The sequence below is a fragment of the Falco biarmicus genome, chromosome 7, assembly GCF_023638135.1.
Source record: "Falco biarmicus isolate bFalBia1 chromosome 7, bFalBia1.pri, whole genome shotgun sequence".
In the NCBI taxonomy this organism is placed as follows: Eukaryota; Metazoa; Chordata; class Aves; order Falconiformes; family Falconidae; genus Falco; species Falco biarmicus.
In genome coordinates, this window is record NC_079294.1 from 18,889,229 (window position 1) to 18,915,653 (window position 26,425).

At 39.0% G+C, this 26,425-nt stretch overlaps 1 protein-coding gene across 1 annotated transcript; it reads right to left on the minus strand.

Moving 5' to 3' along the window:
- Window positions 1–1,756: 1,756 nt before the first annotated feature.
- Window positions 1,757–17,628, minus strand: KATNBL1 (katanin regulatory subunit B1 like 1). The gene is made up of 10 exons (XM_056346490.1): window positions 17,472–17,628; window positions 9,415–9,542; window positions 7,869–7,909; window positions 7,207–7,489; window positions 5,720–5,838; window positions 5,494–5,544; window positions 5,321–5,410; window positions 4,677–4,766; window positions 4,179–4,272; window positions 1,757–2,665 (listed from the first exon to the last, which is right to left on the minus strand). The coding sequence occupies exons 2-10, from the start codon at window positions 9,526–9,528 to the stop codon at window positions 2,633–2,635; spliced, it is 915 nt and encodes a 304-aa protein (XP_056202465.1). The 5' UTR covers window positions 9,529–9,542; window positions 17,472–17,628; the 3' UTR covers window positions 1,757–2,632.
- Between the last annotated feature and the right edge of the window lie 8,797 nt (window positions 17,629–26,425).

Below are 26,425 nucleotides of genomic sequence, written 5' to 3' on the forward strand. Positions count from 1 at the left end.
TCAATGAGACAGCTACATGGATTTCATGGAGTTACACAGCTATTGAGACATTTTACTCATGTCACCTCTGAGCAAATACCATACACATACATTCTACTACAGCAAAACTGATTCCTAATCATTTGAGAACTAAAGAGCATACAACAAGCTGAGCCTCAATGTCAGCATGAACAGTTTAAGTGAGTTCTTTAAGATCATGACAGAAAAATCTTTTCATAATGGAGACTAAAATCCTGTTCTGACAGTCTAGTAGCTGCCTGAAAACAGTACAAAAACTTATTGAAAATAAGGCACAGATACTAATGGCTTAATGTTTAATACCATATTATCAATGCTGTCAAAATACAACTTTTGGCTGTTAAAAATAATGCATTATTTTATTAGATATTTCTCAGTAACAATCCTCAAGTCAATCTTACCTTGCCACTAGAACAAAAGCACCATCCACAGTTAATTTTCTAAATCTATGGCCATATGCAGAATTCATTATAAACCAATGTATTTACATCTACAGTCAAGCTAGATTTTTAACTACTAGAGTATTTAACTTTCTCCAGTTAGAATAATTACTTCTGGTATTATCAGAAATAAATGGCCATGAGTTACTTCATTTTGTCCATAAAAAAAAAAAGAGGAAAAAAAATTCCTGGTTTCTAATCGCCTTTACAGTATTCTCCTTGAGGAATAGCCTAAGAGTTTCAGCAACTGCTACCCAAATGATGAAGCTAGTCTTTATATCACTTTTACATTTAAGTGCTGAACAGAACAGGGAAGTAATACAAGAACATTATCATACTGAAGTTCCTTTCAATTTTTAATTGACAGCAAAAACATCTGGAAAGCAGTAAGTTCTATCACAAACTCTTTTGAGTGTGAAATACCTGTAACGGTACCTAACAATTCTAGCAAAAACAATCTGGCTATGTGCCTGTCTCTAGATTATCCGACAGAGTGCTCAGTTTTGGGATGTCCCAGAAACCCTTCCCTGTAGCTGTTTGCCCTGGAAAGTGTGAAACCTTTGGTGGTTTATAGAATACTCAAAATAATGAAAAGCACCAAGTTCTGGTAACAGATTTCTAGTTGGCCTTCAGAAGTCAGCAATAATATGTAAATTGAATTTAAAATGAAGCAACAGGAGGCCTAAAGCTGTTGACCACTACCAGAATTCAAAATTCGTTTAACCTCACCTGTAAAGCAAAAACCACTTGGGGCTATCAAAGTTTTCTCCTGCACATCAATAGAAGTGCATATGCTTAATGCTAGGTAAGTATGAAAACAACCCTTGTAAGTACTTAGTTTAAGGAAGTAGAATATTTGGTAATACATGCTGTGCATGTATATTTGTTTTAAGTGAACAGCTGGCACTTCTTAAGTTTTACCTGGAAACACATGCTTTCTAATCACAAAATAAAAAAGGCAATTGTAATCCTAAAAGCAAGACTCAGAGCTATTAAGCTATAGCTTTTAAATTAAAATAGTTCAGGATAGCAATAGGACAGTAAAAGAGTTTTAGCTGTATGTTCAATACTATTGTTGGTATGAATTTGCCATCACTGATCAGGCTAGAACCCTACTAATTTTGCAAAAGCTCTTTGTCAGTTTAACAGAGGTAGTATAAAAAGAGTGTGATTTGATTAACATGGCCTCATCTGGCTGTAAACATTTCAAACAATAGACATAAATATCTATGATAAAAAGTACCATGGAAGAGATTACTCTAGAAATATTTTATGAACTTGAAAAGAAAAACAGTAGATACATTTTATATATTTACTTATTTGCATGTAGTTTAAATGATACAGAACAAGATTACTGTGTTAGAAATCCACATACAATATAAAAACATTTGTTAGACATAAATTCACCATTCTGCTGACATTTGCAATAACTGTTTATCCAAGCTTAACTTCAGGTATTTATAATATTTTTCATACATGAATCTTTGTATATGTGCAATGTTTCATTAACTACACAATGTGAAACCCTGATTTTTGTAGCTTCTCATTACAATCTGAACATAATAGCTATTTGCATCTTAACACATTGGCTTTTTGAAACACTAGTAATTAAGGCAACTTTAATGTACAGTTTCTCAATAGTGCAAACAAAAATTGTCTTTAATAATTTGATTAAAACATAGAATTCAATATTCCAAAGTTGTTGTGGTTTTTTTTTAAATGCAATTGGAAGATATCGGTGCATTCTGGAGTTCTCTTGTGAAAGAAACATTTAAAAGCTCTAAATGCCGATTGCTTTTGTTGGCTCCTTTTAACTGGTTCTGCTGTCTTTGTCTTCATGACAGTAATTCATCTTCTTTTATGCGATGTTGTGGTAAAATACAGTAGCATTTAAATGAATACCTAGTAACTCAGTGAATCCCAAATGCAGCAAAGGCATACAGTTTTCATAGTGCACTTTCACCTCATTGAAGTAAAAGTTGCTCCTACTAGATGTTTTTCCACTTCAATGTGAAGTAGATTGTTAGGATTTTATTAGTGGTTTTGTTAAACAGCTTGACAGTTCAGTTCTCTTCTGCCAGTATTTCTCAAAAGGCTTTCAGAAACAGTATGTATTTCAGGGGTACTTTGCGGGGTTCTTTCACCACATAAGCATACATAGTTTCCCAATCATGTCAGTGTAGCTGTAATAAATAAGCATTTACATCCTAGAAAGGAGAAACAAAAGTGTCACATTACTTATGGCTGTAACATCAACTGTATGTCTAAGGCAGGGTAATCAATCAGGACCATAATACAAGAATCATTATGTTTAGGCCAAATTTCAGAACAAGCTATCTTCAAGATACTTTCAATGGCATTACTTTATGTACTAGAAAGCCTGCAAGAACAGTGGGACTAGCTTCCCAAGTCATCAATTTAGTCTATTTTTCCTCTGTTCCCTGCATGCACAGGAAACAAAATCATCATCATGAGATCATGTATTTGAAACATGTTTATTAAGAGTGACATTCCTTCAGCCCATCCCTCCAACATTCTTGTACTACACTTTTTGCTCCTGACTTGTTCAGGTGGCCTTGGTCACAATCTATCCTGATATACATTAAGAATTAGCCACATGAACAGAAAGAGAACCCGAATCCTAGAGAAACAAGCTGACACTAGCTGTAACTGCTATGTTGGCACACCAAAAGAAATAGGTAGCCTGTATTGCAAGCTTCCATTGCTCTACGAGTTGGGAGTTTAGAACACTGTTCTACACCCCTACTGACTGAAACTCTGCAAGAAGTTTGTAATATTCTTGTAGAAATAAAAAAAAATAAGTCGCAAGTGCACAGCAATCCCAGAAGAACAAGAAAACTTATTTGATACAAAGTGACAAATTCTGCAGCCATCAAATTAATAGATTCCACAAAGCTCTTTCAGATGCTAGTAAAGCATGCAATCTCCAAGTTCTTTTGAAGTTCGCTTGAATTCTGCACATAACCAAGTATCTGCTTTAAGTCCTCTCTTACTGTCTACCTTCATCAGGTCCCTCCATGTGGAGAGGTTTCTCACTCAATGTAACTCTTTGTGCCACACCTCAAGAAAGCCCTGTTTACACAGACGAGTGTCATGAGCAGCAACTCATGCATTTACCAGACACCCTCATTGTATTACTGATACCACAACGTACCGAGAAAGGCAAACCGGGATTTGCTTCAGATGGAGACACTTTTCTGCTCTCCACAAACTCGTAACTTTCCAAGCATTAAGCCAGCTATAAGCTTTAGAATTTAACATGTTGTCACTTGCCCCAGTCACCTGATGTGCAAATGCCAACAACATTGCCGGGCTAAGATTCTCCATGCTGCATTATGCTTACAGTAATGGGTACAGCAGATTTTAGAGAAAACATCTATCCTTTTACAGTCTACCTACTCATCTGGGCCCTTTTTTACATCAATTTTAAGGCTTATTACTATTAGCCATTTCACTATTAAGGAGATGCTTTCTCTGTGAAAAAAGGATAAAAAAATTCATTGTTAGCATTCTAAATCACATTACTATTATCATAGGGACTCCAAACTTCTGTGTAAGTTGTGCGATATACTTGAGCATCAGTGGAAAATAAAAGTGTTCCTATCCATCAATAGTTTTGCATAAAAAAAACACAAATGAGAGGAATACTGCAAGTGATACAATTATATTCACTACTAAACACAACTGGAACTGTATTACCTTAGCTATATTACCAGTATATCCTGGAACCAGAGTAAGATGATTCTCCTGTTCCCACAAACCACTTAATTGTCGTTTTAAAATATGAATATTTCTGAAAAAGAATGAGCAACACTTTATAACATACATATACCACACTTCAGGAGACTGACTGAAACATTATTAATACTATATATAGACTTAGTTTACATGTTATTGTCACTATTGGAAAAAATTGATCCAACTTCCTCAATATTTGTATAACCTCTGATATTATGTTCTACATGTATTAAAACTCCAGTAAAAAACCACAAAAACACGAAAACAAAGACATGACAATCCTTAGGTCTGTTTCAAAACACCACCTGTGTATTAACAGAACAACTTCTTTTAAGTACTTTCAAATTATAACTTTTTATTTTGTAGATAACGTATGCTCCTAGTGATCAAAGTTAAAACAGACTGAGATGGAATAAGCTACATAAATATATTTAAGTATTTCCCCAACACTATACTCACCCATCCTCTGCCTTTTCTGAATGTGCAGACAGTTCTGACCACCATCTTTTAATGACAGCCTGAAGCCAGTTTAAACCAACTATCACGTATCTGCAACAACATATTTTACACATAATGCTTTTTTTCACCCCACTCCAATATCTACAGGTCAGCTAAAGTGTCAAGACAAATTGGTAAGCAATTTAGAGCAACATGTTTTCTATTCTGTAATTAAAAATCTAGACAAATTGGGAAGTTTAAATACTTGCCTATGTTTTCAATTTCAAAGTGGTTAACTGAAGCTTTTATTGAAAAACTAGAAATTCTTCAGGTATTTTGCCTGAAAACTGCCCTGATTTCACGTAAAGCATACTAAAACCTCAGTGCTATTCTGTTTTACTGTTCAGGATAAATAAATCTGCATAAGCAGTAAAGCCAGTCCCCACCAGTCCTTAACCTTGCAGAAACGAGTTGTTGAGCCACTGATTTGCTAGAGGAGAAACGTCCAGAGGGAAGCTCCTCTTCAGGTTGGCGTTCCCTCAAATTCAGCATTGGGTGAAGGGGCAGAGGGAACAACAGTCAGAGGACTAAACACCATTAACTTCTAGGGCACTGCATAGCCAGGAAGTAATAACGTTTTGAAAACATCCTAAACTCATACTTACTCTTCGTATTTGCTTTTAAGCAATGATTTCACTAAAGGCAAAAGATCTACGCAGCAGCCAACTGAAATATGTGGTTTTTCTTCCTGTAAACTTAAAAAACAAGATGTTTCAGAAGTGTTTGAACTTCATCAGGGCTATAGCAGATTCTTATCCCTCCACTTTTTTGTTTGTACCTGTTTGTAAGCACAGGAAGGCAGTCTACTACTACTCCAAGATCTTGTATCCTAGAAACATTAAGAATAAAATCAGATAGTAGAGCATAGGTTGAAGTATGTGCTTCCACCATGACTTAAAGAATAAGCGTAACGAAGTTACAACATTTAGGGAACCCCTAAAAATGCTGCAGCATATTTGAATTTGCTACCACTTTAAGAATATAAAAGAGACACTCAGGTTTACCTCACTAAGTAGGCTACCAGTTCACTTATACTTCTCCTTCTCCAAAAGGTTAAAGCTACATTCAGCCTCAGATTCCTGCTGAAAAGAACTTGAGCCATAGTTTCATGGTCCTGAGAAACCTGTGTATTTTTGAAAATATAGAAATTTACCACAAGTAGCCAGCAACAACACAATAAGCTGCTCTAATATAGCAATTTGTTAACGTACAATCCTACCTGTATGCTGACGAGTTTCAGAAATTTAGCTCACAGTAGCCTTAAAACCACAAATTTCCCTTAGAAGGGGGCACAAATAGATTAAGACTACTTTACCCAAGAGCTACAAGAATAAGGTCTGTAGACACCTAAAGACGTATCTAAAAGTTAAATACAGCATTCATGAGAAACCTGTAATTCAACCAACTCTTGAGAATTTTTTACTTAGATGCTTATTAATTTTGACACAATTTAGACCCAAGTAATTACATGTATTATTCTGAACTTTGACAGAAAAGATTAATTTCTGAAAATAGCTTGTTCTTGGAATGAAGTTTAGGTATTTTAATAAAAATAGACCTTGCATTGGTGAACACTGCAGAGCCACCCACATCTCTCAAAACAGTTAAACAGGCATCTGTGGCAAGTGATCTAGTCTTCAGTTTCTCACAGGATGAATCCTCCCCCACTCTTCATTTCTTTACTCTTCTTCCCACAGCATCTTTATTCTAGCTATTCTGCTGCTCCTTCCTTGAAACGATCAAACTCAATGGAGTGCAAGAGTGCCACAGACTTGTACCTCCAGCCCACTGGACTCTCAGGGCTCTGTCTTCACAAGACCAGTACCATAAAAAGACAGCACGGTAAGAATCTTCAATCTTATCTTCCCTGCTATGCCTCACTTAAAACAACTGCAGGCCTCAAAGGGTAACAAACATCTATGGTGACAGAAATGGAAACTTCAACATTAAGGGACTTAAATGGCCTTCACCGTCATAAAACCCATTTCATTTAAATATCTGACCTTTGTCCAGTTTTGGAAGCCCTACAGCCATTCACTGTGTTTCATCAAGCAATCTTAACAAGAAACAGTCTTACACAAACACTTAAGTTCATTTCATACACATGAAGCTGATACTGCTATTGAAAATGGTCCTGTCCTACCTCACCAGCTTACTTTCACACATAAGCACGCATGTGGCTATACATCATGCCAGATCATGAAACTCAACCAGGTCAAAACATTTTCCTTTAGTGTTGGTACAATTTTAACCCAGAGTAGCCTGGCAGATCTGAGCTTCTGTGCTGACAAACATGTGGAAAACTGGCAGAACTACTATTGTTGGCAACTGTATCCCCGGTAAACTGACAGATAGAGATTGTAAATCACAAGACTGGAGCCAATCTGTATGTTAAGAAAATGAATCTCTGAAAACTTTCACAGCTAACTACACAAAGAAACTATCAGGAATACTCCTATTTTAAACTAAAGTTTCTTTAAACTCTACTTACCTCTGAAAAAAATCCACTATATTTGGATGATGGGCCTTCTGTTTGAGATGAGCCAGAGTCACTAGAATTCAACAAGTGCGTACGACTGTCGTTGTGTAGTTTTGCTGGCAGATTCCCTGCACAAGCCAGTTCATTTTCTTTATTTGCCATGTCACAGCCCCTAGATTTAGGGAACTGTTTCTTTCTATAGCAAGGCTTTGGAGTATAACAACGAACTTTTCTTTTACAATATACTACTTTGAAAAGAGAGAGGGGACTGGTCACCGTTTTTCCAACTGTTATTCTGCAATAATAAAGCAGTATTTTAGTGAAAGTTGCTCTAAATCTAAGCAATTCTTCATGTTAGTAAGCGAAAATACATCATTATGAATTCAGCAGTCAACTTGCAGGTTAGCAAAGACACTTTATCCCCAAAATATATCTTCACAACATTTGGGTTATCAGAAGTAAGAGCTACCACCAATATTTTTCTCCTGCTTTTATAAACGCAGACTCATTATTATGGAAGTGGACACAAGAACCAAGTATTGTCAGTAAAGAATTAAGTAATCAAGAGCTATCTTCCATTTGTGTCTGCTTGAGTGTTGTAAAAAGATTTAAACAGCTTCTTCCTCCCTGCCTCCCTCTCACTTCAAACTCAAGCGTCTGCACAGCCCTCGTACCTGTTTGTGTATGAAGCCAGCTGTTTTGGAGATTTCTTACCCTGGGAGAAAGGGAACAGAGAAGAAAACAAGTTTTTTTACTAAAAAGGCTCAAACACTCCCACAGTTTGTCAAAAGGAAGTTCTGCTTTACCACTGCCTAAGCTTAACATGGATTCCCTCCTTTCCACCCACTCTTCCTATTCTGTAGCTAAAGCACAGCTATGTTAACCTTCCTATAATCTTCAGGTATTTTATGGTGACCTATAGATGGACTAGCTCTGTCATCGCTATCCTTGGAGCACCACAGTCAGCTGTAGGCTTGGGGTATCTTTGGCCAGAGGCAGGACTGTGACATCACAGGGAGAGAGTTTTTACTTACTAGCAACTGTGACGAACATAAAAAGGCTACTGGAATCTGATGGCAAAACTGCATTGCTTGTCTCACACATGCATTTAAAAAAAAATAAATCAAGACCACTGTAGACAACACCAGCTTGATTATCTTGAATTCATTCATATGAAATAGATTAGCACCCTTTTGCACCATTAGGCTGCATAGAAGAGTGATATCCAAAAGGAATCACAAAATTCATTCAAGGTTGTGCCAAACAGATTAGCAAAACCTTTGAAAATTAAGCAGCAGAACCTGAAGATTAATTTCTAAATGATTTTTTATACAGTAGTCTTCAATGTTTTAGAGCTTCATGTAATGAAGATGAGTTGAATTGTGACATACTAGTCTACTTTTTTCATTAGTAAACAGATTAATAATAAAAAAGAACTAAGATGCTAAAGTTAGAAATACATTTTCATACAAACAGGTACTATACCCATATACTGCAGGCATCTGAACTTGAAAATTTATACTACTATTAACATTTACATTGCATACATCAGCAAAACAATGTTATGACTGTTTTTTGTTAACACCAAGTCATAAAATCATGTAGGTTTTAATACGTAAGTTTCAATAAGCAAACAGACATAGAGCATATTGGCATCTTGACTGCTGTTTGAAGTGATCTTACAGGAAGTTTACCTCCATACTCCACCGCCTTCCTCTTCTACCAGTAACACATGTAAGAGGTTATGAGAAAATGTTTCTGACTAGCAAGAATCTAGTGAAAGTACATGTTACTAAATGGGGTAGATCAACCTGCATGATATTAAGATGACAGGTCCTTTTCAATGCAAGTATTTCACCTACCCCACCTCTCAATTGTGCCATGTAGCTCTCTTGGCAAGAGAGAATTTTTTGATGATACAATTTCTCTACTGAAACAGTTCTTGGCTGTACTGCAGCAAAGCAGGCATAAGTAAAGCCATCGTTAACTACTGCTCATGTGGATGATATGATACATGTATCTGTGCAGTCACTGCTTATGTCTATAATAATGCAGAGTTTTCATAATATAATTGTGTAATAGCTAAAGTTCTTGCACATCTAAACATGAAATGCCCAATAGGGCACTCCAGTTTTAGACTGCTTAGAACTATGAACTTGTTTGAATGTTTGCTTCAGCTTCATCAAAGAATAAAAAAAAACCCAAAACCCCACAGCTTACCTCCTTCATGATCTTTTTAGTGGAAGAAGAGATTCTTTTTCTAGGGAGATCAATGGGATGACCTTCAATATGCAATACTTTCTGTTTTCTAACATTGTGGGCTTCAGATGCCATAATCTCTCAAATCCCTGTTTTCAAGGGAAATATATTTAATATAAAATAAGAATAACCAAGTATCTTTTCTATAACAGTTAACTTTCTTCAAATGCAGCCAGCAAAACCAGTTAAAAAGAGTTAAACTATACACAAGATCTTCCATCATATAAATAATCCAAGACATCCTTCAGCAGCAAATGTTAGCTGGAGACCCTATCATTAGTAGCATGCTGATGAGCACTTAAAAATTCCTATTTATTTAAAAAAAAAAAAAATAAAACCAAGACACCCCCCTCCACCCCCTCTGCAAGAAACAGAAGCAGAGATCTTGTTTTCAGACCAGCTTAGTACACCTGCACTGAAAGGTGCCATACAGACAAGAATTCAAGTAAAGGTGGCAGCAATTTATGAGACTTTCCACCTCTCACACTAGGAATTTCATCTGCCACCTAGAAAAAAAAATAATTGGTCCCACAACCATTTTCAAGTGAGGAAAAGCAGGAAAATAAAAATAATCCCTGTTTTTCAGGAAGGAGGCAAATTTCATCGAACAGCAAAGGTTAAAAAAATGGAAGTCAAAGACCACCCTTAGATCACTGGCAAATCCACCTCCCACCCATTTTTCTCAGAATATAAATTTGGCTATTCTTCATATTAAAAAAAATATTTATACCAGTTAACCAGCAAGAAAATGCCTGAAGTACTTTGTCTTGAAGTATGCAAAGAATCAAAACCAAGATTGAGACAGTTGTACACATGGTTTTGCATTTTTTCTGAGTGATTCAGAAAATTCATTGCTTGAGACTGGATTCAAGAATTACATCACCATGGTGCACTATTCTTAAGATGTTTCAGCAAGACATCCCACCTTTTAAAAACCAACTATTTGCTTTAATTTTATTCGTTTTCCTCTAAACAGTAAAACTCTGGTCCCAGCATGAGTGTCCTAATCTCTCCCCTCCACTTTCAGTACCAACAGTCCTATCCCTTTTCCTCCATGCAGCAAATTTATCTCACATTAAGAACTTCAGTATTTAAAACACTAAGACACTGAGCACTGAAAAAGCCAGATGGGGAAACAGCTTGTTAGCCACAGAAGATTTTCCAATGCAGTAGCTAAAGGCCATCAAATAAAACAAACAGGTGGCAGGCTCAAAACCAAGGATAAGGTGTACTCTTCACATAATGCATATTACATTCAATATTTTAGGATACAGCGGAAGCAAAAAAAATTCGAGTGCTTCAGTTTTCTTTAGAACAGGATCAGTACTAAAGAATCAGATTGGAGAACTCTCTCTCAGAAAAAGGAAGTTTTACTGATAGAAACCCTTACTCCTAGATGGGAATATAGAGCTCTCAGACCAATGACTTCAGCAAGCACTGCAAATGGCAGCATTATTTACGGCAAGATCTTTTAACAGTTGGTGGCCCATACTTTTCCACATACAAGACTGGCTTAAAACTGGTTCATTAAGTTAACTTTTCCTGCATACTATGGAATGCTGATAGAATAGTTGTCACCCTACAAGTTCTCCACACTTTCAAGGCTTCCATCCACCAGGCTTATAAGTAGTAAAAAATATTTTTTCCTCTGAAGTTTAGAAGAAGCAACTTTGCTGCACACCAGACTGGTTCAAGTCATTGTTTGGCCTCAAATGGGCTGTACATTAAAATTTGAACTTGGAGCACAACACAAAAGCAAACAACAGAACTTTTGACAAATAGTCTAACCCAACAACCCTGAAATCCCAACAAATCCAACCTTCTGTTGAGGCTAATGATGAAGGCAGAAAGCTAGGAGGATTTTTTTTTTTTTTTTTTTGCATCCCCTGTTTGAGAATGTTCCTGAGGGGGCAGCAGTAATGAAGGACAACCTGCAGCCACCAGAGCTAGACCCCATAGAATCATCCTGTCAAATGCTAAAAAAAAATATCCATAAATTCCGTTTCTGAAGAATCATTTATTGCAACTACTGCCGTGACACACTGACAGCTTACAATTCTTCATGCAGAAGAGCTACCTGTCCTTACTTGCTTGTTTAGTAAGCGATCCCAAAGCATCCTCCTCTTTCATGCTACGTGCTAAGCAAGAATCTGATCTTCAATACCCAAGACAGCAGCACCGTTAAACTAGAAGGCTAGAAAGAAATGTCTTGCCAAGTGAAGTCAGTTAGTGCATCAGAGTCTAAGATAACGTCTCTAAATACCTAACTAGAAAGAGGTTATCCTGGAGGGAAGGAAGTTCCCCCCAAAAAAAGACTGAATGTGTCCAAAACAAAAAGAATTACACACACTAGCAATTTGATGCAAGAACATAATGCCCCTCTAGCCTCACAGCTGAAACAAGAAAAGACAAAACTGCCAATTCTTTCTTTAAAGACTGGGAACAGAAACCCAAAAGGCTAACAGATGATCAGACATAAAGGAACATCTGATGAAATGAAGTAAAATTGAGTGTTCACTGTCCTACAGTTTAGAAAGGTTTCCATAGTTTAACCTGGTTTGTGAGGGTCTCTGAGGATGCAGAAGCAGCAGCGAACATACACACAGTAATGGAATAGCTGCATTGTTAACCACCGTGCAGAACCTCTCCCTTAGAGCTGACAAAGCACCTAAAGAAATCATGTGTGGAAAACACAGTCAGTATTTAAAGATAGCCTCAAGAAAGATCCAGACTGACACCTCTGTTGTGCAAATCAGTAAATAATGTAATCAAGAACAGAATTACTGGACACAAACAATAATATACTGTGAAAGATCCAACCTGGTTCTTGTGAAGGCAAGTCCTGCCCTGCACATTAATGGAATTCTTTGAGACTATGAAGTAGTACAACATGGATAAAGGACAGCTAAATGACAAGATTCTAGCCGAATATTCCAAAAAGTTTCCAGAAGTCCCTCACTTTAACTTCTTGAGGAAATTAAGCAACCAAGCGATAAGAGTGAAAGTTTTTGCATGGAGAAACAGCTAAGTCCTAAACTGTTCAAGTGGTTCCCTCACTGAAGGCAGCCACCACAGGAATCCTGCATAAAAATCTGCATTTGTTTATGCTGTTTGATACATTCATGGATTACCTCACAAAGGGGATGAATAATTAAATGACAAAGACCATTGACAACACAAAGTTAAACCAGACACTGAAGAGGAGGGCTAACTGATGAATTAGAGAAGGACCGTCAAGTAAAATAAACAGAAGCAATGACTATAGGTTAATAAAAAGCAAAGCCTGTGTGTCTGCAGGCATGAGGAAATTCTGGGCTCCCATATAGAATCACAGGCTCCGCATTACTAATTGCCACCCACAACATGATCTGCATATATGACGGTTTACTTTAGATCATTCCGATTGCTCAGCGTTCCATATGGATCAATAAACAGGAAAATAAACAGAACACTGTTGTGGCAGTCTATAGTGACTGTTTCAAATATTGAGCCCAGGTTTGGACTCTTCCCCTCAAAAAACTCAGAAGACTCCTAAGTAAAAAAAGGTCAGACAAGTTAAAAAACCAGAATACCTTCCACACAATCAGTAACTGAACAGATGAGCCCTTTTCAGTTTGAGGAGGCAGCCACTTATACGAGAGAGGGGAAATAAAACAGAGGCCTACAAAATGAATGGCTTGGAGAAGTTACACTGAGATTATTCACTGTCTTGCCTAATATAAGAATGGTCAAAAAGCACTAGCTGAAGGTAGGTTCAAAACTAACGAAAGGGGGTGGCTCTTTGTGCAAATTATAATCAAGCTGAACTTGTCACAGGATGCTGTGACCCAAATGTTTACATGGGTTCCAGTGCAGACTTCATATGTAAATTCATAAAAAAATAAATACATTTGAAGTGATTAAGTCCAGAGAAAGCAGAACACAAGCAGAAGAATCTGGTACATCCAAACCCAATACTGCTATAATAAACTTAGTCCACATCAAGAAACCTGCTTCTAAAGGCTTAGTAACACATGATAAAATGCTAGCTGGCCAGTAATTAAAAAGATGAATGCTAGAGGATAAAAACACTTCATAGGGCTCTTTACAACTTTCATTTTATCTGCTATCAGATACCATCATGTAGGGATAGCTAATTAGATACTACCACACACTTATTTTGGAATATATACAGGGGATTTTAAAACTGGCATTAGATACCAATTTGTACAGGATCAAACAGACACCTTTACGTCTTGAATTTTTGACTATCCCCTTGTGAGGGGCACAGCTAGTGGTATTTGTTCAGAACAGTCTGTTATACCATCTCATTAAGTCCAATGCAACTATTTTGCTTTACAAAACTTAAAAAATAAACTAAGGTTAGAATGGAAGTCTCTTCATCTCTACCTTAACCCTTCACCACACAAGCCTAAACTGTTTTACAACTGTAACAAAATAGACTGCAAATCTGAACAGAGATTTCATTCAGATGATAGGCTCACATTCCACCAGTTTCCCCCATCCCATGCATGGCTTCTCACAGAAGATGCCAACCCTTCCTTTCTCCTCCTTTTAGTCTCCTAAATTTTCAGGAAACAAGACCAGAGTAACAGCAGCCCTACATCCTGATAAGCAAGCACATTTGACCCTGCAGTCAATAGACAGTATCCATGCAAAGTTTTCTTGATGGCCTTACTGCTATTTTCTAACTCTGATCTCTCCCTTCAACTCTTCAAGTCATACCAGTATCAAAGCAACGAAAGACAGCACGAAAAGGCTTTCAAGTGCACATCTATCAAAGGCAAGTATCAACAGCTCTGCCACTCCCTCCCATCGTTCTATGTTCTGGGCACAGCCCCCAGAGAGGGACAAACTTTTCTTCGCATGTTATGTAATCTACACATGTATTAACATAACATTAATTTCTTGCAGAACACAGACTGGAGTACTTCGCGTGACAGCAAAGCCAATGTAAAATAGCTCGATACCTTAAGTCATCAGCAATACCCTTTAAAACAAACATTCTTCCTGTCCTACTCTGTGCCCAAATTCTTAACAGCTATTTTTTCCTGTAGCATTCCATGTACCCTAGCAATTGCAGACGTTTCTGTGACTCTCCCCCGCCCCATATTAAATCAAGTGCAAGTTCAAGGATGGCAATATTAAACTCAGATGAAAGGGTTAATTGTTACTCCCCAAGGAGGGGAGTTCATACTGTGAAAGCATTCAAAATAGGTATGCATCAGGGAACCAGTAACAGTCAATTTCTGTAGTCATTATCAGATTTAAAATGATCCTGAGAAACTTCCAAAAATGGTTATTCCAAGTTAACTTCCGCAAGAGTAATCCATCTACAAAAATAAATCAGCACTATCTTGTGATGTAGAAGTGATTCTGTAAGCTTGGCATAATTTCCTTCCATTTTAACTCTGACAAATGTTACAGAATCCATCTGTCTCTCAGTTTTAGATGGCTTCCACATGCTTAGAATATGAAACGGAGTGGGGTTTTTATTAAAAAAAAAAACCACTCCTTTTAGTAGTTTATGCCCTGACAGTGTTAAATACTGAATTCTCTTTTAAAAAAAAAAGTGGAGCTCAAGATTCCAAGAAGTATGTTAATGCAAAATTTTTCTGCAACTCTATAGAAAGTTTTTTAATATGCCAGCAGGACACATTTTTGCAAATGTGCTATACCTGTCAGGCCATTTGTTTCAATATAAAGTTTCATGCGTGGACAGAAGTAACAGGAATTTCATTAAGTTTGCAGTAAAGGCAAATATATTTGAGTAACTAGTTATGGTAAGTTAGCTTATTCCTACAGTTTAAGCTCATTTTCCTATTACTCTTACATATGGAATTTGTATATGGCCCACTGGCACAAGCAGTCATAATTAACCTCCAAAAATGACCACAAGTCAGCATTTGGTTAAGTTTATTGAGGATGAAGCCAGGTGTGAGTTACCTCTCCTTGTGGAGCTAGCTTAAGAGTCTAATAACTGAACCTTATTCACATTCTGGAAAAAATATTTTCTAGAAAAAAGTCAAACAAATACCCAGTTTTCTGCATCTGGGGATACCATTTACAGATATGTTAAGCTGCCATAACATAGTATTGTCAGTGTTTCAGACCTTTCTAAAATCATCCTTCACTAATGCAGAGATGCTTTTACCGGTTCATTTTCACTTATGAACACCCTAAGAAGAGTAAGGTTGGAAAAGTGCTGTCAGTGACATTATCTGAGAGTTCTACATAGGAAATCAAGTTCCAATACACCGACACTCCTACATTAATATTTTACACAAGATTTAAGAAACTACTCAAAATGAAATACAGTGTATTTTTCTACTCATTGCTGAACCCCAAAAGCTTCAAAAAAACTGCAACAAGAACTTTAAAGTCAAACCTAGAGAAAGACTTACTGGAAAACTCCTCAATCTCCAAACTTGGTGGAAGCATCAGTACACATCTCATCCCTACTTAGCTGAACACAGTCTGACTACACTTCGCATAGCTTGGGATCACATGACTTATGTTACCCTCGAATACACTTCCATTATTGACTGTGGTCTGTTTATAGTACTTAAAAAGCCTTCTTAATTCATACTTAAGCTCCTTACCCCGAGACCAACATACAACACTGTTACAATAAATTAAAAAAAAGCTTATTAAAATGATTCCAATAGAAATATATTGAAAAGAAGCGTTTCGAAACTGGGTGAGAGACAGAATACATATACACTAATATAACACCACACACATATCACTATACTCACATTTTTACAAAATATATACATATGAAATACTTTAATGATATAATTCCTAAGACGTTATAATGAAATTCTGAGTTATAAAGTTTAGGAATTCAAGCCAATGGTAACTTGAGTTCAGTAAAATCATAGTACATAAATTTTAATCAAAATTACATGCACTGATAATATGAAACTGACAGCTTTTGACTAGGACAATTTATTTCTAATCAGCAAGGCCAGAGGCACTAACCTGTCTTCTGTTATGCTTTAGTTCTAGTAAACTTGGGTAACTTATCTCCCCCCCCCCCCCCCCCCCCTTCCCTGACTACCGGAACAAAAAACCAGGGGAGTGGAAAAAGCAGAATACATATTCCAAGAAGAGAAAGAATAAAGCTGCTTTTAAGCAAACTGACTTAACCTTGCCCTATAGCACATCATATTACACAAAAAGAGCAACAAAGGTTTCTAAAACTTCCTCCCAGTCTCTCTCATCAATAGATGTCACTATTCAGAATATCTTTATTTTGTATCTATGTTCAACAACATGCCAAACTACTCCAGCATAACAGCGGACAAAAAAAACTTTGAAGGTTAACAAAGTAATTAATGCAGAATCTGATCTTCAGGCTTCTGAAGATCTGCCTCACACCCCCGTCCTTTTTTTCCCCACTGGAATCTGTCACACCCAGCGAATAAATCCCGTCAGCAGGCCTCACACCCGGCTGGTTATCCTCCCTCTCGGCAGCACCGAAGCCTCCCCTGCCCTCCCTCCACTTACCTGCCAGCGCACACGCTCGCTGCGAGCCGCGGCTGGTACCGCCGCTCCCCCAACAGCGCAACCGCCAGAGCTCGCCCGCTACGGGCCGCCAGCACCGCGGGCAGCCGTGCCGCAGGCCGGCGGGGCTGCCCCGCATTGGCGCGCCCCACGCGCAGGGGCGCCGGCCGGGGGAGGCCTGGCGGGGGCCACCGCGGGAGCGGGGAGGCGGCAGCCCCGCTCCCCCACCGCCCGCCCGCCGAGAGGGGCGCCTCGGAGCCGCACCCGGCCCCGGCGAGCCAAAGCACGGCCCGGGGCGCGCCACGCACCGCGCTCCTCCAGAGCGGGCGGCGAGCGGGGTGGGGGTAGGCCCCGCCGAGGGCTCCCGCGGCCCCGGTTCCTCAGCGGCCGGAGACGAGTCCTGGGCCAGGAAAGCTCCCACCCCGGCCGCTAGGAACCCCGCCCGCCGCCGGCTCGAAGCGCCAGCTCCTCGGCCACGGCCCCGGGAGCCTTCATCCCCGCTCACTCACCCGCTGCTCATGGTACCGGGCAGGGCCACGCCGAGGGGGGAGGAGGAGCCACGGGCACCTACCGCCGGGGCCCAGCGCCCGGAGCCTGCGCCATTCAAACGGCGCCGCGCTGCATGCTGGGCCGCGCCGCGCCACGCCCCACCGGCCGCGCCGCGCGGCGCAGGCACGCGGCGCCCTCTGACGGCCGCGCTGCCACCTCCCGGCGGCCGGGGGCGTGTCCGCCACGGCGGCGGCTGCTTCTCGCCCCGCCCGGCCCGGCCCGGCCCCGCCCGGCCCCGCCCCGCCCCGCCCCGCCGGCCTCCGGGCTGCCCCGGTGCACCCCGCCCGGCGGGCCCGCGGCCGTCAGCTGCGGGAGCCTCTGCCGGTACGCCGGTGCTGTGCGTGCGGAGCTGCGGGTCAGCGCGGTGTTGCTCGGCGTAAGGAAGCCTTGCTGATGGGCAGTTATCCTCGAGTCTTTGCATTTACCGGGAGCCTCGCAGCCCGCGCGGAGTCGTGTGCGCCGGCTGCTGCTGCTGACACGCGGGTGCGGACATGCGGTGTTCGAACTGCCCGAGAAATCCATCCCAGCGCCGGGCTGCAGCGGAGCCTAAAACCCTTTAGTATTCCTGAGGCTTGGGCGTTACTAACATTCTCTTTTTGATCGGGTGTAACAATCTCAGAACGTACCTACAGTCGGTGAGAAAAGCGGCTTGTTTTAGTGATAAACGGAGGGAAAGGCGAGACCTATTCCATGTCTCGCCTCACCCTGCTGCTCCTTCCCATTGCAAATTCTGACCCAAAGTGTGCTTTTTGTTATGCAACTTCACAGCATCCCTGTAAAACAGAGACTTCATCTGTCCCCGTTATAGGTGTGTAAGTTTTGGCTTGGCTGAAATGTTTGGTTTTGGGGGGCAAGAGGGCAGCCTTTGACAAATCGCAGCCTTTCTCCAGTAAGTTAACTGTACATGGCAATTTAAATTGTAACTTGGTTATTAAAGCATTTCCTCAGTGTCTGAACAATTCCAAGACTAACTGGATTTAATCAGAGGCTCCGTTACTACTTTTTGTGACCTGCTTTCCATTTTACAGTATCATCCGACTTTAAAACAAGGTGGTCCGTAAGATAACAGCTTACGACACAAACCTGCTATACAAAGAAGGCATTTGATAGCATTAAAAACGAGCTGCAAATATATAATCAAGTCCTTAGATCAGGCAATGTTCCATCTCAAAAGCTTCATAACCGTATTGATCTTAAAAGTCATTGGAGTTGTTCTCCTTTTGACCCAAAATGCCCTGATGCTATGGAATTCATTCTGATTTCCAGTCTAAATTTATTCATGTCCTGTTTATTCTTCTAGCACCAATATTACCCTATAGTGTAAACAGGTCTCATCTTCCATCACTTCTGTTTGCCATAAGAGAATCATTTTATTCTCTCATCAATTTCTTTTTGCTAGCCTAACACTCTTAGCCTCTTATTGCAGGACAGCGTTTCTGTTTGTTTAATCTTGCCAATGTCACTTTTAGCTTCATTCTTGCAGCTGTTGCAGTTTCAGTTCAAGCTGTCCTGTGTGCGTAGTGTTTAAGGTATACATGGTTCTCTTACTCATATGAGCACTTCAGCCATGGATATCAAGGTGCATATGGTCAATAAGTGTTTTTTAAAAAATTTTTTTTTGAGCTGCGTGTGGTGACAAAAATTATATCAAAGGAAACAGATGATATGTTATTTTAGAGAATGTGACAAATATCAGATGGTGGACACTTAAAAATGCTTGGGCTTTCCGAAACAGACCTTTCTTGTGAAGTCTGTCAGGAGCACAGAGTTGTCAAATGGTTTTGCCAGCTAAATGTGGCTAAGCTGAACGTCGACACTAGACAGTGGCAGAAATGGCAGAATTGCTTCTTATATGATGTGAGCTGATGTTGAGCTTTTAAAGGGGAGAACAACTGGTTTGTTCAGTCAAGGCTGCCAAACAGAATAATATTTTTTTTACTGGGCCTGGTTATTAAATACCTCTTCTGAAAAGAAGCTGTTCTGTAAGTCCACATAAGGGTCAAATTTTGTAATAGTAATATCATTTCTGTCAAGGGCCCAGTTCTGTTTTCAGTAGCACACAAGCTGTACCCTGGCTACTTAGCAAATACCACGGCCCATCTAGCTGCTGATATTAAGAGGTTAACCATGCTGGGGCTCAGCTGCAGTCATTTCCAGTAGGATCTCCCACTTCTTTTATGTATCTTCCTCTGATTCTGTTTTTGAGATGCATACTGCCAGCTGCTTTACATTGCTATCTGGGCCTTGAAAAAGTCCTCTTAGCTAAGCATACTTATAAATATGCTTTTCTAAATATCTTCCTCAGCCTATTTTCTTTCAACTTGCTTTTTGCTGCTGTCTTCGCTAAATTAAATAAAACCCCAGAGTTTCTTTTATTAACTCCAAGGTACTGCAAATTCTTATTCTTTTTTGAAACTTTCCTTTCCAATTCCACATTCCTTTTCATGGTTTTTTAATTTGTGTAAATTTGACTGGTAAAGGAAAGATCTAATGTTGCTGCTTCTGCACAGTGCTAATAGAGGAGTGCCAGTGTACCACACTTACAGGATACTTTTAACATGTTTAAAGTTTGCATTGAGAAAATGGTCGTTCTCTAACATTGCTTATTTTAATCCTCTTGAGCCAAATTTGCTACACTGGTATGAACAGGGGATTTGAGCAGTAGAGCTACATTAATCTTATTATGGAAGCTGAGGAAAGATGTCATGCTTTTTAAATAATTATTTGCCATAAACTCAAACCTCAAATAATTTTAGCTACCGTTCTAATACAGGAAAGTGTATACTTGAGGAATTTTTAATATGTTAACATTTTTGGCAAGACCTAATTATGTATTTTCAAGGACAAGAATTATGTGTGAGAGATTCCAGTGTATGTAATCTACCTTAAAACAATGTTTTTTACTACTATTACTTTGACACATAGTGTGACATGATAGGAGGGCTTTATGGACAAAAGATGGGCTATTTTCAGTCCTTAGAAACATCATAGTTGTAAACGAACTGAACGGGTTATCATAAATAAAACTGAAGAAGCACTTATATACACTGCACGACTTTCTGTACCTGCCATAAGTGAAGCTGTACGAAACGTGCAGTGAGGAATGAACACAAAGGCATCTAAGACAGCACCAAGAAGTTACGCTTACCTTTTCCCCTCTGTCAAGGGCAGAGTTTTTACAGTACCTTTCATGGTTCCCTTTTAAATGAGTTCTTTGTGCACTGCTTGGCGTGTTTGAACAGTCGTATCTTCCAGATGGGTAAAAAAAGTTTAATTAGATAAGATAATTACACTATAATAGGATTTTATAAGATCATGATATGTAATCTGAATCATGTTTTTCTGCAGGAATAAAAAGACATAGATCCAAATATATGCAGATGTAACGTACAGAAATTTAAACATATCTACATATAAAAAATAACCTACTAGCTCCTTCCTCTTATATTTTCAAAATTTGTATTGATATTAAACATATTTGGATTTTTAAAGAATTTCACTGATTGAGTCTGGATATAGAGAAGCTCAGGAATTCTTTGAATTGTTTCCTTCACAGTTATCTTGAACTTCAAATTATGTGTTTGGTGCCATCTTTACAAATGTAACGGTAGTTCCTCCAGCAATTTATGGTGGAAAAGAGAAATTTTGGTAGTGATTTTGTATGCAACACAGAATTCTAATGTATAAAAATTAAAAGCTTGAAAGTGCAGCAAAGCAAATTACTTGTGCAGAAGAAAAGAGACTTGTAAGGATAGGATGGATGAGTTTACTAAAAAAATTTTCTAATTCTACTGTTCGGAACTGATTGAGATGTTATGACTGTGTAGTGTTATATTGATACTGTGACTTTTTTCCTGAAACCTGCAAAAAGAAGTTGCATCAATATTTTCTGCCTTTTTTTTGTGTTTGTGTTTCCTCATTGTGATGCTTCCTCTCTTTTTTCCAGATTGCACTTCTCACAAGCAGCTTACTTCTATTTTTTCTGATATTTCAACTGCAGTAAACTTTTCCCTCCAGCTGTTGTAGTACTATCCCAAATGATGATGCTATTTTACCAGCCTGGATTCTTTTTTTATTCCTCTTCAGGTAGAATTTAAATTCAATTAATTGTACCCACATTTATGGATCTCCTCCTAGATATACCCAGTAGATGTCTGGGATGTGTAGTAGATGGGGTATTTGAGGGGGTGGTAGTTGCTTCAAGGCTATTAACTGTTTTAATCTTTAGCCTGCGGGTTGGAGACAGGATGGCTCAAGCAGCTGGTAATGGGATAAAGCTTTTCACCTCTGAATTGCCAACTCCGGGCCAGATTAGTAGGAACAGAATATTTCCACCATCTGGTGTCTGGTCAGTGACCCATATGAGAGAAATCAGTAGCCATCCCTGCTACTGGTGAACAGCTTTACAATTAAAAATACCCAACAAACCCACTGTGAGAACGATTGCACCACAAACAGCTGCAAATGAACATGAGGGCTGAATACCCCATTAAACACATAATGGTCAGGCTTCAGCATGCTGAAGGGAGCATAGGAGAATTTGTCAGTGTGGGCTGTCGGGAGGTGTTGTTTCAGTGGGAATATTCAATTTATAGAAAGCTAGTTTTTTTAAAAACAAACAACTGATAATTCTTGGCTGAAAATGACAGCAGAAAGACTTTGTAAGAAAAGTGACTTGATTTTTCTGTGATACAGAAAAGCAGATGTCAACATCCTCCAGAATCCTACCGGTCTTCAAAATGCAAATATCCATCAATAATATTTCTGGTTTGTATATGATGGCAATACTCAAATGTCTCAGCTGAAAAAGATGCTCTATTCAAACGTATAAAGTTTTTGCCTTATTGCAAACTGAGACAGGTTAGCTCAGGCTGACAATGAATAGTAAGTTATGAATCAGTATGCCAAGTTGGAATTTTTTGTACTTAGCATACATAGCACTTCTGAACACTGCATCCATTTCCTGTTTTAGAAATAATGTCAGATGTAATTACAGAATCTCTGAATTGGGCTGGTATCTGAATTTCCATAATCTTCTGAAGAAATTTGCTATCTGAACAAAAAACCCCAGTTAAATAGCCACTTAAGAAAGAAAAAAAACCAAACCAAAACCCAACCCTACTGAATATCCAAAAAAAGTTACGTCAAAACCTATTATTTGTAACTATAATATTTGATTTTAATGTGGAAATCAGAAACCAATACTAACCACTTCAGGGATTTATTCAATGTTCCTGAAGCAAAACTCTGCTTTTAGGGTGATAATTTTAAGAGAAGCTAAACACCTAGGCCTTAATAAAGAGATGTAAGAAAATGTATGAAGAATTTTGGATCTGGTTTTCCAGGTTGCTAACACTATGTGTTTTTGTTTGAAGTCAGGCATCTGAATCACAGTTATCATAGTTTCAGAGCCGTAATTAATAATAGGATGAGATAGTAATACAGTATGCATTCGTCTTCGCCTAAACGTGATGCTGCTGCGTGCCGTGCCCGGTGCAAGTGGGTTAAGAGTTCGTTTCCACCGGCAGTTTTTCCAGCTTTCCAGCCGCTGGCCAGGAGGTGGCGCCAGCGCACCGTCCGCCCCCGCACCGGCCCGCCCGGCCCGGCGCGGCGGGCGCGGCTGGGGGTCGGCACGCAGCGGGGTCCCCCCGCAACCGGGTCCCCCCGCAACCGGGTCCCCCCGCAGCCGGTCTCCCCAGCCGCAGCCCGGCTCAGCTCATCACGCACCGGACCGTGGTGTGCGGTTCAGCAGGCTTGCGTTAGGCCAAGCAGTACGGTTCTGTCCAGCGCAGAGGTTGTTTTAATTGAGGTTGTGTAAGTCTTGACTAGCGAGAAACATACGTTCAGAAAATATGTATTTTGTGCATTTGTTCTCTCGTCTTAGCTTTGTGCTTGGAATCCTTTGTCTGGTTTCTCCATGTATCTACATACTTTCCTCTTCTTTCGTTTCATTCTTTCTTAGTAACTGATTCTTTCTTCTGCCTGCTCCCCTGTATCATTTCAGCCTTTTTCTCAGTCTTTTGAACTTCTCTCAGATATCCTTACTGAGATGCCCAGATGCTGTTTATTTTAAAAGATGATAAAAAAAAAAAAAAGAAGAAAAGAGATGTCATTAAGATATGCTGAAGTAACTCCAAATAAAACCTAGTATCTATTTTTCAAACCTTATTCTCTTTGCACAGATATGCTGAAATTTCTTTTGCAATTGTGACTGTTTCATTAAAATAAAATAATAATCACCTGTATTCATTTATGTTTAATGTTGTATACCTATGGTTATCTTGTGCTTGTTTTAGCTTCAGCGACTTCCTACCCCATGAGCTATGGATCACCCAGGGATCATATCCCCTGAATAATTTTTTCTCATCCACCATATTCAAGAAACAAAGCCTGTAGGTTTTCTTTAGAACAAATGTAGGGAGTTAATTCTCACTATTAATAGCTTACAAGGGCAGTAGGCTTTTAAAACAAATAAGCTGGGTGAGCTTTGTAAAATGGTGTAACTCAGGGTGGTGTAAGGTGAAGGCTGGAATTCTCTTTGGATGTGTATGGCAAGAACCTTCAGGTTTCTGGGATAGGCTGTGGTGGGTGTCACCTCACCCAGGGTTTGTGTGCTGGGTTTTCACTTTCATAGCCGTTACAGAGTATGTACTAAATTTGCGTTCTGGGATACAGAGAAGTTGGCTAAGATGTTTCACCTCAAATAGGTGCTTGTTTTGTTAGGTCTTTCATCTCAGAAACATACAGATGTTTTTTAGAAAATACCTGTCTCTGCAGATTCAGTTACTGAAGAGCAAACAAATACAGCAAAATCATGTTGCCTTCAATTGCAACTATTTAACAATCTTGTTTCAAAAACCTTACTGGATGTAATATACCTTTTTGTGCTGCCTTCTATACCTTCATTCTTTTCAATTGTATTTATTTATTTCTCCCTTTAATCCTTCCATGTCCTTAAATCTCTTGGTGCAGCCTAATCCTTCAAATCCTATAATTACTCAAACAAAGCATTTTAACCTTGTGGCCTTCCTGGACTCTTGCCTATTGCTCATGACGTGTAGGTCTCGCTTGACTAATGATGTTTACTGCTGCGTTTTCTTTCCTAGGATACTCATGGAAAATTTCATGCCACATAGCTCCTGTTTATAGGAGGGCTCAATGTCACAGTATTACTATGAGCATTGTAAAAATTGTAGTGACTGCTTTCTACTATTAGAACAATTGCTTCCTTTAGTCAGAATTTATAGCTGACCTTGACGTAATCCCGAATAACAGAAGTCCAAAGCCTAGATTTTTATTTCAAGTAATGATTCCCAAGTTCTCTGTGTCTCTTCAACAAGTATTTTTTTAAATACTGTGCAAGGCATACAACCAGTTTAATTCAGGCATTTAAGGATGACAGCACTTTATGATACTATGTTGGGTTGCCTGAATGTTTTTCTAAACACTTCATAAACACATTGTATTAATTTCCCTTGGAAATTCTGAACACTAGGGTGAGGACACTGGTTTATGGTACTTACATTTTTTCATGTAAGGTATATTTAGAAAGAAGCAGTCAAAGTTTTACATTTTTTTTTCTTTAAAAGAATAATGAGTAGGCCAGGCTCCGACTAAAATTAATCAGTGATGTTGTTAATAGAAGTGATATTTCAAAATATGATCAAGAACAATTTTATTTAAGGGGAAAAAGGAACTAAAGATATGGCCAGAATTTTAGAAAAAAGTTAAAATTTTAATGACATGGTACTGGAAGAAAATGACTTATTGACAATGGTGAAAGCAGATGTTAATATCTTAAGGGGTTAGGTAATAGTAGGGTCTAAAAAGTACAGAGGAGAAAAGAATATAGAAACAGCAGGAGACTGGAAAGATATCAGAGAGATACGAAGAAGAGGGGTATCAAATTAAGCGTGTGAAAGTACAGGAAAACAAATGCCTGGAATGTAACAGAAACAAATTGGCCTGAAGGAATAAAGGAAGTATATATGTGTGTTTATACATTTTGTATGTAGTTGAAAATGCTGTAATAAATTTCATGATTCTAACTGAAGAAAAAATAATCTGATTTTCAACTTTAATCATCTATGTTAGGGAAAAATTTGAAACCGTTCTGAATATCTTGCGTAGTGAGAAAGAGATATTTCTTTTGGGGGGTAATGATAAATAAAAAACGCATGAAATCTGCACTGTATTCAGTGTTCAGCTGCTGTCATTGAGGGTATGTACACATGGTTATACAGAGATGTACATAGACAGCTTGAATCCTATAAGCTCAAATAGCAGGAGACTGTGCTTGTTACTGTTTTTACGACCTGTGAGCAAAATTCTCTAACAAATGTTTGAGCCACAGCTTCTGGTCCTCAACTCGGTGCCTTTTATGTACAGTTAATACATCACATATTTACCAGATACATGTTGAGTGATTTTCTTCTAATGTATATCCATCACTTTAAACTGCCTAAACAAACCATGGAAGCATTTATAAAAATAAACTGACTTTTAGGCACCAGAGTCTTGCACATCTGGACCTGACACAGATTTATGGCCTTACCTTTTCCAACATGTCTTTGAGAGAGGTTCTGCCTAAGAAAATATGAGTTCTCCTTATAAGGCACAAAAAGCCCAGCTGGAAACAACAGAATGCCTGGAACTATTTTCTCAATACGATTTCTTGGGATAATATTTTTTCTGTGCTTGGGTAACCAAGCCTAAGGTACTGAAAATGAAAGGTTTGTAAAGCAGCTGTTCTCTCTTTCTCTTTACTTTTTGTTGTATTTAGAATAACCAGACTCCTAAATTCTCTTACCCATCCCATCCCATCCCAAAAAGGACCCAACTGTAGGTACCAGAAGGGGGAGCAAACAGGGTAAAAGACAGGATGTGGGAGAAAAGGCATTTCCAGGGAAGAGGC